This window comes from Ochlerotatus camptorhynchus, unplaced genomic scaffold, assembly GCF_037179485.1.
Source record: "Ochlerotatus camptorhynchus isolate MF236.1 unplaced genomic scaffold, CSIRO-AGI_Acam_v1.1 ptg000241l, whole genome shotgun sequence".
Classification (NCBI taxonomy): Eukaryota; Metazoa; Arthropoda; class Insecta; order Diptera; family Culicidae; genus Ochlerotatus; species Ochlerotatus camptorhynchus.
In genome coordinates this window covers 22,187-38,304 of record NW_027040731.1, presented here as the reverse complement: position 1 = coordinate 38,304, position 16,118 = coordinate 22,187, and the positions used below count along the sequence as shown (strand labels likewise).

The 16,118-nt window shown below is 37.2% G+C and overlaps 1 protein-coding gene across 4 annotated transcripts in view; it reads right to left on the bottom strand.

Moving 5' to 3' along the window:
- Positions 1 to 16,118, bottom strand: part of LOC135704455 (voltage-dependent calcium channel type D subunit alpha-1-like) — a 41,163-nt gene that overhangs the window by 12,588 nt on the left and 12,457 nt on the right. Inside the window, exon 3 of one of the 4 annotated variants that reach the window (XM_065225923.1) lies at positions 8,349 to 9,061. The exons of the other annotated variants lie outside the window; for them this stretch is intronic. Within the exon in view, the coding sequence (XP_065081995.1) occupies positions 8,349 to 9,061 (713 nt within the window). The remainder of the gene's footprint in view (positions 1 to 8,348; positions 9,062 to 16,118) is intronic. 4 annotated transcript variants of the gene reach the window in all.

Genomic DNA, 16,118 nt, shown 5'->3' with positions numbered 1-16,118 from the left:
TTACTCAAAATGAAGATGATTTGTCATCTTGTTATCACTTTATAAACCATTGAGCACCATTTTATAGTATGGTGCGTATTGAGTAAATCAAGTTCCGTTGCGTTTTCCGTCGAAAATTGTGAGTATCAATATGTTTACCTAAAAAAGGCCAAAATGAACATTTATTGAATATTGGCGTCCTACACAACCATTTCTCCAAGTAAATTCATTTAATATCTACTTTCATCCTAGTGGAAATCGCACATATTCACTATTTTCCGAAAAATGCAGCTGCGCAGGAGGTAACCTCTACCTGTGGGTGCAAACTTGTTATGCATAATTTTCCTTGAAAACATCTCCGATCCATACCGAAATAATAACAGTTAGTTTGCAAACACGTTTTCTTACACGATTCAAGCAAAAGTTTCCACCGGAAATTATTAGTTTTTCTTTATGTACCGATTTGCCCCAAAAATCGCCTGTTTTACTTGGAGAATTTGGAAACTATCCACCTTCTAGTAGTTCTCACTTCGAAATGTAGGTAGTGAAATCTTGGAAAAGTTTCACTGCAAGACGCCAACCCAGCATTTTACGATCGCTTATGGCCGCCGCAATCTGGCTGAGTTTTTGGTAGGGAACATATGATTTGTCGTTTGGGTTGTGTCGTTTGACGAGTAAACGTTCAAATTTGATCGTTTACACGTCAAACGACACAACCTAAATTTCAAATCTTATGTTCCCTACCAGAAACTCAGCCAGATTGTGGCGGCCATAAGCGATCGTAAAATACTGGATAGAGCTTCGTCAGGAGGCAAAAATAAGAACAGCATTTTTATGTGCTGTATTTCGATCCCTATTTGAAAACCAAAAAGTATAATAGGTTTAATGTTCTAGATCTACATTATCCGATCAAATTTTTAAATTTGTCCTGCATTTCAAATTTTTGCTTTCTCCTTTCAAAGTGAAAGAATAATACATTAAATTTTGAAATCTATAATTTAAAGTAGGGTTGCTTCTATTCACTTTGCTATAAAACTGTTTGTCGGAATTATGAAATAATAAGATGTTATAATGTACTCACCAGTAACAAGAAGAATTTGATACTTAAATCCTTTCAATTTCGCTATCAGAGTGTTACAATCAGCGATTTTACCAAAGAAGAATGCTACGATGAATCGGTAGGAGAAAAAACTTTAAATTACTTTTCCGTTTTCTTTTCAGCTACGTACCAGGCTTTAGATAAAAGAAGAGGTTGAAAGGCAAGTGTTTGACACATAAAACCTGTAAATTTCACTTCCAGGGTGCTACAATCAGCGATTTTATGATTCTTGAGCGTTCACTCAGAGTGAGCGCTCGCGAGTCGTAAAATCGCTAATTGTGTCTATCAGAAAGCGAATTTGACAGGTTTTATGCGTCAAACAATTGCCTTTAAACCTCTTCTTGTATCTTACAAGTACAACATATCGTTATAACATCTAATGATTTCAAAAATGAGAAAATCTTTTTTTAAAGCAAGTGAGTCGAAGCAAGCCTGCTGACCGGTTGATTTTACGGTTTGCTGAATGTAGCTCCCTGAAAGCAAAAGGTTATTTTTTATACTTAGGCTTAGAGCTCCACAATCGTATATATGTGTTTGTAGGTATGCGTGGAGCACTTGGCCTAAAGTAAAAGGTTACTAAGGTCACCCTGAAGAAAAAAAATTAGATAATAGTGCTTATTAACGTGGGCCATCTATACACCCTGTAGAGATGACCCACGTTAATAAGCACTATTATCCGATTTTCTTCTTATAACATTAAATTTTACACGGTAACAAACTATGAATGATCGATGGTGTAGCTGGGGATTTTTTATGCTCAACATTTTATGAAATTTTGCCCACAGGTAGAATTTATTGTTATATTTTCTTTTGGTTTGTTTTCCGTCGATCTTGTTTTCCGTGCTGAGCACCAATGCTACCGACGCCAGGAAGGCAGCTCCCACACCTGGACCCTACCTATCGACCCATCAACTCATGAACCGGGGACCAACGGCTTTACTTCCCTAATGTTATGCCTCAGAACATCCCGGCGGCGCCGACTGGGATTGAACCCAGAATTTATTGTTACATAAATTAAAAAAAAAAATTAAAGGGTTGTGTCCTAGACACGACCGCAGTATGACGTAGAACCACATAAAATTGATGTTTTTCATGCATTTTTGACTATTATACTTTATCTTTTAGGAGAGGTATTTGAGGTGTGGGGGGTGTTAGGAAAGGTTGTTGATGAGGGGGGGGGGGTAGGAGAGTGTTGAGGGGGGGGGAGAGATTGTTGTGAAGGGGGAAGGGGGAGAGATTGTTAAGAAAGGGGGAGGGGGTTTACATCATTACTTTTCCTCATTGTGGTCACGCCGTGATCCACGTTTAGCCGCTGCTTTGGTCCTGCTTACTGCAAACGCATGATAGCAGCGCTGTTTTATATCTTTTCAGGTTCAGAACCAGATAGGATTTCCCACCGTTTTTTATTAATGGGGCGGAGCAAAAAGTTTTTTTTTGTGCAGAATATGTAAAAAAGGATGGATGTTAATATAATTGCATATATAGAGGTAACAGATATGTTTTACAGTTAGTTGTTGGTAATTCATCGAGTGTATGTCTCCTATTAAGCAATATTTTTTTTGAAAATGTTGGCTCTGCATGTAAAAAATTAATTGTTCATACATTATTAGGGTTTGCTTAAAATTTATTTCCCGAAAAAAATTATCGTTAAAGTACATGTCTTTTTCGGGTTATTGTTAAGGGGTCGGGGGAGGGGGTTGTTAAGCGGGAGGGGGTTTTACATGCACGTTTTTTCAAGTCTCATTCCTCATTGTGGTGGACACGCCGTGATCCACCTTTAGCCGCTGACCTAGTCCTGCTTGATGCATGACCTAGTGCCACGCCGTCCGAAGCGGTAATGAGGAGAGGCATGAGAGCAGCGCTGATTTATATTTTTTCAGGTTCAAGCAGAATGATGTGCAACCAAGTGGTATTCGTTTATGATGACTGGGTTTGGGAAAAAGGCTTATTTCATGAAATCAGTGATAAAATTATCATTTGTACATTTTCAATAGTTTAATTACCGAAAAATTGGAAAAATATTAAATAGGTTCGTAATGTAATATCCTATCGATTGGCGTATTTGGATTTTAATTTCATCTATAAATGACAAAGTTACAAGCGTACAAAACCTAACACTCCTTCACCACACATATTTTTTGATTTGCACCCCAGTATAGTCGACAAAGACGTAGTTCTACGTCAAAAAATGGGGTGGATAATTTTCCCCGAAAATTTGAGTTGAAGGTTTTGGATTTTCCTGGACATAACGTACTTTGAAAATAAAATTAAAATTGAAATTATGAACCAAGTATCGTGGATCAAACATTGTGTAATGAAACGATAAGGGAAATTATCTCAGCAATCCATAAACAATATTGTCTGAAAAATGTTTTGCACGAAATTTTTCACGGTGGTGGAAATCCACAAGGTAAATCAGGAAAATCAAGGGTATTTAAAATTTATTTAATAATTTTTTTCATTTTTGAAAGTTTCTTATCTTTCACTGGTTAACATTTCAGAGTGGTCGCACTTACCTTTTTTGCGATATGACCGATAAACTAAGAAAGCTTACGATTGTCCACCGTTAAAATATTCATGGAAAACATTTTTCAGATTATATTTTTTATGGATTTCTGGGATAATTTCCCTATCATCTCACTACACAACGTTTTTTCTATGAATTTTCAAAATACGTATTGTCCGGTAAAACCGAAAAACTTCAACTAGAACTTTCAGGGAACACTGAAACACATACCTGTTAAAAAAATTCACAGCTGGTTGAAGTTTTTCAAATCAGCTTGAGAATTTATGATAACAAGCATTTCTCAAACGATTATAAGCTTCATGAGTTGGTACTATTGAACACTAATCCAACAGTACAGTGGCAAGGCTAAAGATTCTTTGCAGTCCATATACCTTTTTCAGTCACGCACGAAGAACGAATATAATCAGTATAAAAGCTATTTTTATTGTTGCAATTATCATTGTTTACAAAATGGTCTACTTTTTATTGACGACAAATCTCGATGAACATTTCAAATGGTCCTATCTGCTTTGGTCGATTCTCTTCATCGACTTTCTCTTTTTATAACCACTAATATGCAAACAGATTTCGTGCTAATTTACCACATAGTTTGATAAAGGAGGTTTTCATCTAGCGTCCAAAACGTCAAATACAACAGAGAAAGGTTTTGCAGCTGAGTTATTTATTTATATGACTGATCATAAACAGGCTTTATTTGCCCGAATGATGTAACTTAAACTAAACATGAAAAGTATTAAAACAAAACATCAATAAGTACATAGATAGTCATCTCGTAAAAAAAAGGAACATTACTAAACAAACTAAACTGATCTAGAAAAAAACGAACTAAACCTCCGGCGAAGCAGCTGGCGAGTCAGGTCAAAATCAAACAGTGCGGAAACCCTATTGAAGAGTCTCTGTAAACCACCGATTACACCGAACATGCTATAATTAGTTCGCTGTATGGGCAGGCGCAGCATTGAATTATTCCGTAGGGCTCGGGGTTGAACATTGATGTCAATTTGCTCAAGGAGGACAGGGCAATCGGTTGCGTCCTTGCAAAATATCCGCAATTAGCAATGCCCTTGCTGTATCTCTTCGGACCGACAGGCGCTCCAGATGGATATTAACGAAAGAGAAGGTCAAATAGGACCTTTTGAAATGTTTATCTAGAAATAACTAAATAAATTACTAGCGGGTCACTTAGTCACAGTTTGACAAAATGCCAGTTTGATTGTTATCATTTTGTTTGCGAAACTCGATTTTTATGAATCATACAAACATACATGCATCAGTGATTTAGTGGTGTTTAATGGAAGGTGTTTTATCAATTTACTATTATTGCCTTTCTCGTACACCTAGGTGTACAAATTTTCGCTGTAAGGCCTGAGGGTCAAAAGTTATACACCAATCGACTCAGCTCAACGAGATCTGAAAATGTCTGTCTGTGCGTATGTGCAATGTATGTGTGTGAACTTTATTTGGTGTGCTAGTCACTCACTATTCTCAGCTATTACTGATTCGATTTGAGTACAACCAGTTTAATTTTAATCGTATTTGATTGCCATAGGTTCCCATTTTCCCTTTTTTTGAATCGGAAATTTAGCTAAAATTTTAACTATTATTGTCACTCACTTTTCTCGAAGACGACTGACTGACTTGGGTGCAATATTGTTTTGAGTTCCATAGAATTGTATTGATTTTCATCCCGATCGGACATTTGGTTCCGGAGATATGACTAAAAAAGCAAAATTTTGCAATAACACTGTAATACTCACTCCTTTTTCTCTGTGATGGCTGAACCGATTTGAGTGCAACTAGTTCCTATGTATTTATTTTCCATAGAATCCTAGTGAGTTTTATTCCGATCGAACTTTTGGTTCCAGAGATATGACCAGCAAAGTGAGATTTTGTAATAAAACCGTAATACTCACTCACTTTTATTGGTGATGGCTGAGGTAATTTGAATGCAACCGGTTTAATTCTGACTGTGATAGAGAAAATGGTTTTTGTAATATTAAAATGATGAAATGCCTTGGAAAAATGCTCTTTTATTGCGTAGCTACTCAGATTTACTGTTTTGCCCGTGGTTCCGGAGATATGACAAAAAAGTGAAATTTTGAAATATAGCACTTTTCTCGGCGAAGGCTGAACTGATTTGAGTACAACCGGTTCCTATAAAACGCTATTGAACTTCATTCCAATCAGATGTTTGATTCCGGCGATATGTCCAAAAGCTTGATTAATCCTCCTAACAGTGAAAAGTGCCTTTCTTGCATAATATTAAATAGCTTCATTTCCTATTCTGATAACTTTTGCTGGAGTTCCCATAACATGACTGAATGTTGCCAATGTCAGCTTTTTAGATAAATTTAATCACAGTAGTTGCATATTTCACCTTATAAGAAAATATAAACATAATTAGAAGAAAATGGGGCTCAGTCAATAACAGCGCAGCTATAAAGCAAGATCATGCTGGAGCTGGCACTAAGTTGAGCGCCGGCGTAAAGTTCCAGTGGAGACGAAATAAAGCCAAAAGCAGAAGATAGGAAAACAATTTCAGTGCTTTTTTTTTCATGAACCGAGTTGCCTTCTATTTATCTGTGAATTTCTTTATGAAGTCTTATATGAGGCATTCTATCTCAAGTAACTGAGCAATTGCATCAAACCTCTCCAACTTGAACCAAATTTGGTGGGTCTACTCATTTTAGGCCAAAAAAACTCCAATGTTTTGCGTTCCAAACCAGACGAACTTGCTTCAATTCTGAACATAGCGAAAGGTCAAAATAAGAAACATAAGCCTAATTCTAACTCCTGTTATCAGAGATTTACAAGGACAAAGAAACTAGTTATTCGAGACCTGTTTCAAGAAATGGAAAAAACGTGGATTTTTAGCACTGTGCATAAATAATTTTTTTGGGAATCTTTAAAGTAACCTAAAATATGCTATGTTATTTAGGTATCCTCCCTTAATGGGATATCTCCAAAATCAATTGGTTTCACTGGAAATTATTTTTCCATAATTATTGTTATATTCATCTATTAAGTGAAATGCGTGCTGCGAAATGTTATTTGATGGCATAGCGTTCCTAAAACATCACCAAATTACTACATGCTTAATAATAATCGAGTTTCGTAAAATAAATGTTATCAAATTGACATTTTGCCAAACTGTGATTAAGTGACCACCTAGTGGCACATCGATACCTATAGAGGAGTTTACACTACATTTACGTGCTTGCCACTGAATGGGGGGTCACCAATACTTATTCTTAAGGTCCGTTGAGCGACCTATAAACATCAACGTATGGACTTCTAATTTGAGTACGTTTGTTTTCAAACCAAGATGATTTGCCATACAATAGAGCAGAGCTGTAGATTCATATTGGAGTCGGAGGCCTTTTCAAAGTTTCCTGGGCCAAAATCAGAGGTATTTGCTCTATTCCATCGTTAAAATCACCACTGCCAGAGACTCCAACCCGCCGGCGCCGGTGGTGTAGTGGTAAGCGTGACTGCTTTCAAACACCCCGATGGGTCTGGGTTCAATCCCAGCCGAGGTCGGTGGGATTTTTCTGAGGCATAAAAATCTCTGGTCACGTCTTCCTTCGGAAGGGAAGTAAAGCCGTTGGTCCCGGCCCATGTGTGTTGTGAATGGGTACGATATCCTACCCAGGTGTGGAAGCTGCCTTCCTGCACATTCGATTGCCGTCAATGGATGGCAATCGATGTCCGTCGGTGATTGGCACTAGATTGCGGAACAGAGACCGACGTTAAATAAAGGAAAGAAAGAGACTCCAACCCGACTCGGCTACCGCAATATAGAAATACAGAAATTGCCTGATAAATCTCTTAGCTAACAACTGTGCAAGTGCTCAAACAATACATAGTTTAGCTCTGATTACGAAAACGAAAAAGACGAAGAATAAAGAAAGAAACGACTGTTTCTGCAGTGAAAGAGAATGGCGATAAAGAGAACAATCAATGTAGTTTGGACTGATGAGTAATTAACCATTAGGTAAAGCTTCTGCATTCATTTTCCATCAGATGTCACTGCTGTTGTTTGCGGTGACATCCATGATTTTCCATTAATTGCTCACAGAGGACAATACAGTGAAAAACATGTCTGGTATCTCTATATATATATTTAGATTAACATCCGAAATCCACTCTTTTTTATACACTTTGGACAAAGAGAATTTGCTCTCTCAAATTTGAATTTTTTGGCACTCTGGGGAATCTATTAATACTAATTGGATCTTTCGAAATTTTCATCTGAACATCATGTTCAAACTACTCAAATAAACGGGAGATGTCATTTTTTTTAATAGGAACAAATTAATCTTGTCGTGCAAGCAACATACGTTAATGTGTTCTATACGGGTGAAAATCGGATCACTTTACTGCTGGTGCTAGTTTGTACCTGCAAAGTTCGGAGGTCGTGACTAACACGTGGGGTGCAACTGCAACGACAGTAAGTTTAATTCAGTTGCAGTAGCAGTATACACTGAAATGTGGCGGTCTCGAGCACCGAATTTTTACACGAACGGCAATCATACTTTCATTCGCACAGAACACAGTTTGAAGAGGCTGGACAGCTATTTGTTACCAACAAACACGAGCTGGTTCATGCTAGATCGAGCTACGTTACTGAAAACATCTATTGTTTATAATTAAAATCAACGCCTACTGCACATCGAACAACAAATAGAAACACATCGCGAACGCCATAGTTATACATCGTACATTGATTATTCAATACCTAACCTCTTCTACCATGAGAGAACCGTTGGTTTTTGGGGTATATTCGGCTGCTGCATTCTTCAGTTCGTGAAGCTGTAGTACATTCTTCAGTTAGTGATGAATCAGCCAACTCACAAGACATAGAATTAGCCTCGTATGATGCTGAGTGGCCTATTATAATGGAATCCGATTTGCTATTAAACAATAGACCTGACTTTTCCGTATCGATACTCTTCGTGTTTGAGTGTTGTTCCGCGTTGGGTAATACTTTTGTCATTAATTGAATGTCATCACACACGATTGAGTGAGTGATTTCCTTTCTCAAATTGAGTGGGCTACTTTGGAAGGCATTTTGTCTCACGAAGAATTGATATTTGCCAACGTTATGTTCGTTTGCTGATCTGATGTATGAAAGCGGTATACTCTGCTGGTCAGGTTTACTCCTTGCTGGAACTATCGAGTTGTACACAGTTTTGAAACCGTCACACGTATCATTGGTAGAGGACGTTTTTGAAGTCATTACAGAACCTTCTGATCCTTCATCTAAACTGTCGTAACAATATTTTTCTTTCGTTTTATCATCTACCATTAGCATCAACATGTTATTAAAATTGAGTCTATTTCTTCTACGTATCGATGAAGATGAATTTGATTCAACATCGTCGTTAAGCACAGTCGTCGTAGATTTAGTGGATGTCACGGATGTGCTCGTTGTTAATTTGTTTCCTTTCGGTAATCTAAATAGGATTAAACATTCATATGTAGAATACCATTTTATTATTAGGTCAGAGAAATATGCATAAAATAATATTCCTATTACTTCTCTGAAAGTAAGAAGATTTTAATTACGGAACAAATATTTCATGGATTTTTTATAATGTTTTTGTGGCTGGCATATAGATCCTAAAGAGCATTCACTTTTTTAATAATAGAACGAAGGGCAAAGCAGTTCGAGAAACTAAACAAAATCTCATTGGAAAAATAACCATTATCAAAAATTAACTTTTTTTAGGATTCATCTATTTGAAAAAAATCATATTAATTGTTATAACCCTAGAGATGACATTGAAGTGCTTTGAGGGCTATTTATAACCAGCGGGCCGAAAGGTGGACACCACTGATTTAGACATTCAAGAAAACATGAAAACAATCAGAATAGGACAGGTACTGCAGATTGCTAGGAGAGCCAACTCAATCGGATCACTGAAAACCTTATCGTCTTGAAAGGGGAATAATTAAAAAAAAGTCTTTATAGTAGGTGTGATGGGAGTAAAGTGGGCACCGTAAAGAGATTGATGTTGTTTATGGTGGAAATAAAGAATATTCACACCAAAAATTGATCATGAAAAATTGCATAAAAATATTGCAGCAAGTTCATCCAAAACTACCATCCCAATCTTGATGGATATCATGTTGAAGAAATATAGTCAGCGTTGAACCATCGTATCTATGCTCCATTTTCATTGGAGCGATTTTTGAATTAAAGATATCAGTTTGACTTTGCACAAGTCCTTTTTTTTCAGAAATTCTTCGTTTGTGAAAACTTTTCTTTGTCAGTTATTTACTGTATATTAAGCTCAAACCTTGATTTGACGATTCATTTTGTCCAATGTCAACAAAGTTGTGAAATTAGAAAGATATGATCAAAAAAAAAATTACTTTCTCAAAAAAACACACCTTTTATTCTCCGACATTTTTTTCAAAGGCACTTTTGCAGTCCAAATCTGTGTAGCTGAGCGTTTATAAACTAACAAAATTTAACATTATTGGGCTTTTTTAGTTTTTTAGTCATACATTTCTTCAGATGGTTGGTTGCTGATAATTGAATGACTTTATTTTAAAAAGTAAGGAAGATGATTTTTGAATATCAATTAATTTGAGGACCATGCTATTATTTACAAACACTAAAAGAAAGGACTTTTTAAGCACAAAAACTTCACCGAGGATCAAATGTCTAAATATTGAAAGAAAAGTACTAGCACATTTCATTTAAATTATCCCTCTGAAAACCACCTTTGGACTTTTTATTTAAAATTTTATCATTAAAGTCATCTTCAAGAGACATTTGAAGCTTCTTAAGACGCATGTTTATCAAAAAACATGTCTGTACAGTAAACCCTCCATTTGTGCTATGGGTGGTACCGTCCCTCCACCACTGTTTCTCGGCTGTCCCTCAACCAATTACGCAGTATGTGATTAGTGTCAACCATAAACTAGTTATCTACTGAAAATCAGCTTAACTGGTTGAAGAAAAGCTGAGAAATAGCGATGGGTGAACGATACTACCCATCGCATAAATAGAGGGATTACTGTATCGTTTTATAATCTAATCTAATCTAATCGCACACTAATGCAGCGGATACACTTGGATGACAAGCTATAAGCATGAGCATTATTTGTATAATAAATCATGAGCACATCCATGGTCGCACTTGTGTAGTTTGTGTATAGTTGTTGTATAGTGCTCATAATTATTATACAAATAATGCTCATGCTCATAGTAGGTCATACAAGTGTATCCGCGGAATAACGCAGCCAATACTTTGAAAGCATCCTGGAAAATGACGACTTCATGAATCCGTCATTTTTCTTGTCAACGGCCAAGGCCAACTGAGCAGCATGTGTCGCAGAGAGGATTTAAAGAAGTCAAGCGATGTCAGAAATAAGTATCTAAAACCACTCCACAACTTGAGATCAAGGAAAAGAAAGAAAGCGTGAACCTCCCGTACCAAACGCTTCAAGTTAAATTGAATAGTACTATTTCTCGATGAACATTTCAAATGGTCCTATCTGCTTTGATCGATTCTCTTCATCGACTTTCTCTTTTCATAACCACTGCTATGCAAACAGATTTCGCGCTAATTCTACTACATAGTTTGATAAATGAGGTTCTCATATAACGTCCAAAACGTCAAATACAACAGGGAAAGGTTTTGCAGCTGAGTTATTGACGAAAGAGAAAGTCGATGAAGAGAATCGATCAATGCAGATAGGACCTTTTGAAATGTTTATCTAGATTTATTTGTTTTCATTGGGAGCATAATTCCTATTTATGCTCCTGGCGCCTGTGGATGAACTTTTGGCATTTGAACCATAAGTCAGGCTATTTCTAGGTTAACATTTCAAAATAGGCAGACCAACCATCTGTAAAACAACGGCCCCAAACGCAAAACTCCTCAAGCATCAGAACACTCCCACATAATCTAACGCCAGCATCTGACAGATAAAACTCCCTTTGTCGAATGTCAATGTCAGCGCGCGAGCGCCCTCTGAAACCTGACATGACCTTGTCGCTCCGCCCACCTCAAATACTAACCTAGTTTTAATGCCAAGGTTATAACGCCTTATATTATATATTATATAAAAAAATAATAATAAAGTAAAGTGAAGTAATGAAATTGGGTTGTTAGCGGAATGCTAAATAAAACAGCAAAAAAGGTTATCTTCCATTTAATTCCACTTAATTAATTTTGGTATCCATGACAGATACGTATTTCGACTACAATGTGCAGTCTTCATCAGTGTCATTCCCACTAAAGAACTTATCAAAATCTAACCCCCTTAAGTACTCATCCCCTAGGTAAAAAAGTCAAGATCATAGGTATAAAAATGAAACTACAATGTGTTGAATCGGAACCTACCTAACTAATAAAATCCAAAGATTTAAGTAAGCTAAAGGAGAAAAATCTATACAACTCTCTAATAAGGAAAATCCCCAAAGGCTTGGTAGCCATCATAATGAAGTAATGAAATTGGGTTGTTAGCGGGATGCTAAATAAAACAGCAAAAAAGGTTATCTTCCATTTAATTCCACTTAATTAATTTTGGTATCCATGACAGATACGTAAAGGCTACCAAGCCTTTGGGGATTTTCCTTATTAGAGAGTTGTATAGATTTTTCTCCTTTAGCTTACTTAAATCTTTGGTTTTTATTAGTTAGGTAGGTTCCGATTCAACACATTGTAGTTTCATTTTTATACCTATGATCTTGACTTTTTTACCTAGGGGATGAGTACTTAAGGGGGTTAGATTTTGATAAGTTCTTTAGTGGAATTAAATGGAAGATAACCTTTTTTGCTGTTTTATTTAATAAAGTAAAATTGAATTTATATGAGTTTAAAAATATCGTCTCTAATTTTTTTTGTATCATATACTTCAAGATGTGTTCTTTCAAATGCTGACTTGAAAATTTGTGTTTATTTGCCCCATACTTAGTAACATTTGAAAATGGCGTATTTGATAGAGAAAAGCGTGAAACAATCACACGATCACATCTGAAAAAATGTGTATTTTAAGAAGTTCTAAAACTATTTTTTCAGGTACCTCTCCTAGATTGTGCAAAGCACTTTTGGAAAATAACCAAAAATTTAAAAAATAAGCCAAGACCCATTCCACCACTGACCCCACTGGATCGTTACGGCAACCCAGTGGTTCATCTGATAACTCCTGAAGAGAAGGCAACACTTCGTCAGCTCACATAATCTTGGACAAAACATCGGTAGCCCTCACGAAGCTGAGGTTGCTGAAAACGCATCCAACCTCCATCAGATTCCCAATATATTTCCGAGCAATTCGAGATTATGGCTGACTAACTGTTGGCTTATATCAAATCATCTAAAAATATGAAGGCCCCAGGTTTCGACAACATCCTGAATCAGGAACTCAAACACTTGAGTTCCAGATTCTACAACCATCTGATTTTTAATCTGTGCCTCCGACTGGAAGTCAGCTAAAGTCATACCCATCCGGAAATCTGGGAAGGATCCGTCCTTTCCTTCAAGTTATTGACCAATCAACCCTCTCTCAGGGTTATCAAAACTGTTCGAAAGAGCAGTCTACCACCGGCTCTTAACATCTGCCGAAGAAAACAAGTTGTTACTCGAGGAACAGTTTGGTTTTCGGAAAGGACGTTCGACCGTCCACCAGTTGACTCGAGTAACAAACATTCTCAGACGGAACAAGTCTGTTTTAAAAAAAAAAGCGGCTATGGCGTTGTTGGACGTTGAAAAAGCGTTCGACAATGTCTGGCATGATGGCCTGTTGTTCAAATTGCAGCACTACGGTCTTCCAATCTTCCTAGTGAAGATAATTAACAACTATCTATCGAACAGGACGTTCCGAGTCTTTCTGAATGGCATCACACCGGATGCTTTCAACATCGGTGCTGGGGTTCCACAAGGTAGCATCCTTGACGTCCATCGTCTACAAGGGTAGGGTCATCGGAGCTCTGACTGTCAAACTTCAGAGAGGCCTGGACGTCCTGTCTGAATATTTCAACAGCTGGAAGATCCGTATCAACGTGGCAAAAACCCAGGTCATCATCTTTCCACACTCTAAATCTCCTAGACTTGTTCCGTCGGTGAATAATAAGATCTGCCTGAACGGCACAGTGGTCTAATGGTCGAAAGAGGTAGTCTACTTCGGCTTAACACTAGACAGCAAACTGATTTTCAGGGTGCACGTTGACAAAACCAAAACCAAGTGTAACATCTTGATAAGATCACTGTATCCACTCATCAACAGGAGGTCTACTCTATCCCTGAAAAATAAGCAAATCATCCTTCCCGTAATAGAATACGGGATGCCAATATGGGAAAGTTACGCCAAATCCCATCACCTTAAACTCCAAAGGATCCCGAACAAGATCCTTAGGACGGTCCTAAACAGTCCCCCGCGGACTAGAAATTCTGAGATCCACCTCCTGACTGGAATTCAGACATAAGAAGAACGGAAAGCATTCATCCGGAAAGGTTCAGAGACACCTGTCTGAGATCAAATCATCAGATCATACGTGATCTAGCACGTTAGGTTAAGTTAAACTCGTAGTTAGGTAGGTTTTCACTTTTTTTTCAATTCAAACAAAACATACTCACAATAGAGGTATTCTGTAAATAAGTTAGAAAACGCAAATACTAAATTAGAATATAAAATTAAACAAGGATGAAGAGCCAGGTATGCTAATAAATTAAAATTTAAAATCAATGTACTAACATAATAAAAAAAAAATAAACATAATTTTACTACTACTACGCGTAGGGATTAGTATTAAAACAGCTGTATAATAAACAAGGAATAAAATTGTCGTATCTTCAACAAACACTAAAATAAAAACTATTGAACATTCCGAGGATCTCTAAGGACCTAACAACACATTTTTCGGCCGTTACCGATATTTTCAAGGCGACACCAATAAAACTGCGCGTTACCGTTGATGCCGGAAGCAGGCTAACCAAATTGTTGCGTGCGAGCTTTTTTCATTGGAATACCGAGTCTACATACCCAGAAGTGATGTAGACATTGAAGGAGTGGTCACTGAAGCGAGTTTGACTAGTGATGATTTCTTGGGTACCGATTCCTTCGGAATCTTTAAAAACCGTGCTCTCCCGAAGGTTGAAATTTAGTAAGTATCCGTCGTAGGCTCCAAAAAATCTTATTCCTTGTCAAACTCGTTTCATGTAACCTTTTCGGGTTCAGCGTTGCCTCACTATGTAACTATTGGCAAGGTTCGGCTGCCTGTACGTCTGTTTGTATCTCGGAGAGTTTTTGGTTTCAGGCCTGGAGATGGCGGACTTGGATCTTACGGGTATGTGGAGACCTGCTCGGTGTAATTTGGGGTGGAACTCGAATCACGCGGGATAATTATACAATTACTCCAAAGCGAGTCCAACCTCGGTTTCGTCGATAGGCCAGTTCTCCACAAAAAGCTACCGTCACAACTAACGGGTCCTGACTCTCTCTCTCCACTCCTGCTACTATGACACTCTTACTTTTCTTCAATATACTTTTAACGGTTTTTAGCTTATTCAACTGCTCTCGTTTAAGCAAGTCGCGGAAGAAGTTTCCGTGCTACTCGCCGTTCCCTTTCTCTGTACTTCTCGTACCCATTCTCCTATGTTCCACTGAACTCAAATTGTTGGCTCATCACCTATTCCAGCAGTTGGTAGTACACTGTGGTATTGTATAGTGTACTAAAACTAGTGGTATCAAATTGGCAATTATTATTCAAATTCAAATGAACATGCAGAACATACAGAAATACAGCAACAAATGTTACAAACGGTAACACTACCACATACTCCCTCTAGAAAATAAATCTTTATCAACGATAAATTTTATTTTCGTTTAAACTTTCTTTCAGCAAATAAAGCCCAGGTTTGAGACAACACCTTTATGTGCTTGACTCGACTAATGTGAAAATAAGCATTTTGAACGCGAAATAGTAAATTCGTTCCCAAAATGGAACAAGTTGTATTTTACGCGCTTTACCCTTTTCCTTTAGAGGGTGTATGTTCTAAAAACAGTTCGAATTAATTTATATTCCTATCTCGGTCTTGCTTGTCGATAGAGTGTCTCTCAAGCTACACAATAGCCATTTGTTACTCAAATAGCTTCGTGCGGTACTCTGTGCTAGTGTTGTTGGAGATTTTGTTGGGAAATTGATTATTGTAATTCGTTATGGAGTTTAATTCCTACAGTTTAGCGTCTCCTTTTCGAGTGTGGAGCCTAACCGGTATAGCTCAAACTATTTGGAAGATTGCATTTTACAGTTTTATTCAACGGCAGCACAATTAATCATCAATAAAAAAATCGAAATGAGCAATAAAAAATCTCAAATTGGCCACTAAATACTACAGGGGTGCACCAATAAACAAAAACAAAAGTTGCAATAGAAGAAAAGGGCAATAAACAAATAAAAAGCTTCTTTTAATAATTTGAATGTGTGCGGTGAAAATGGCAAAAAGGGCAACAGTAAATAGAATACGCTCAATTAAATAAGGATCAATCTCCACTAAA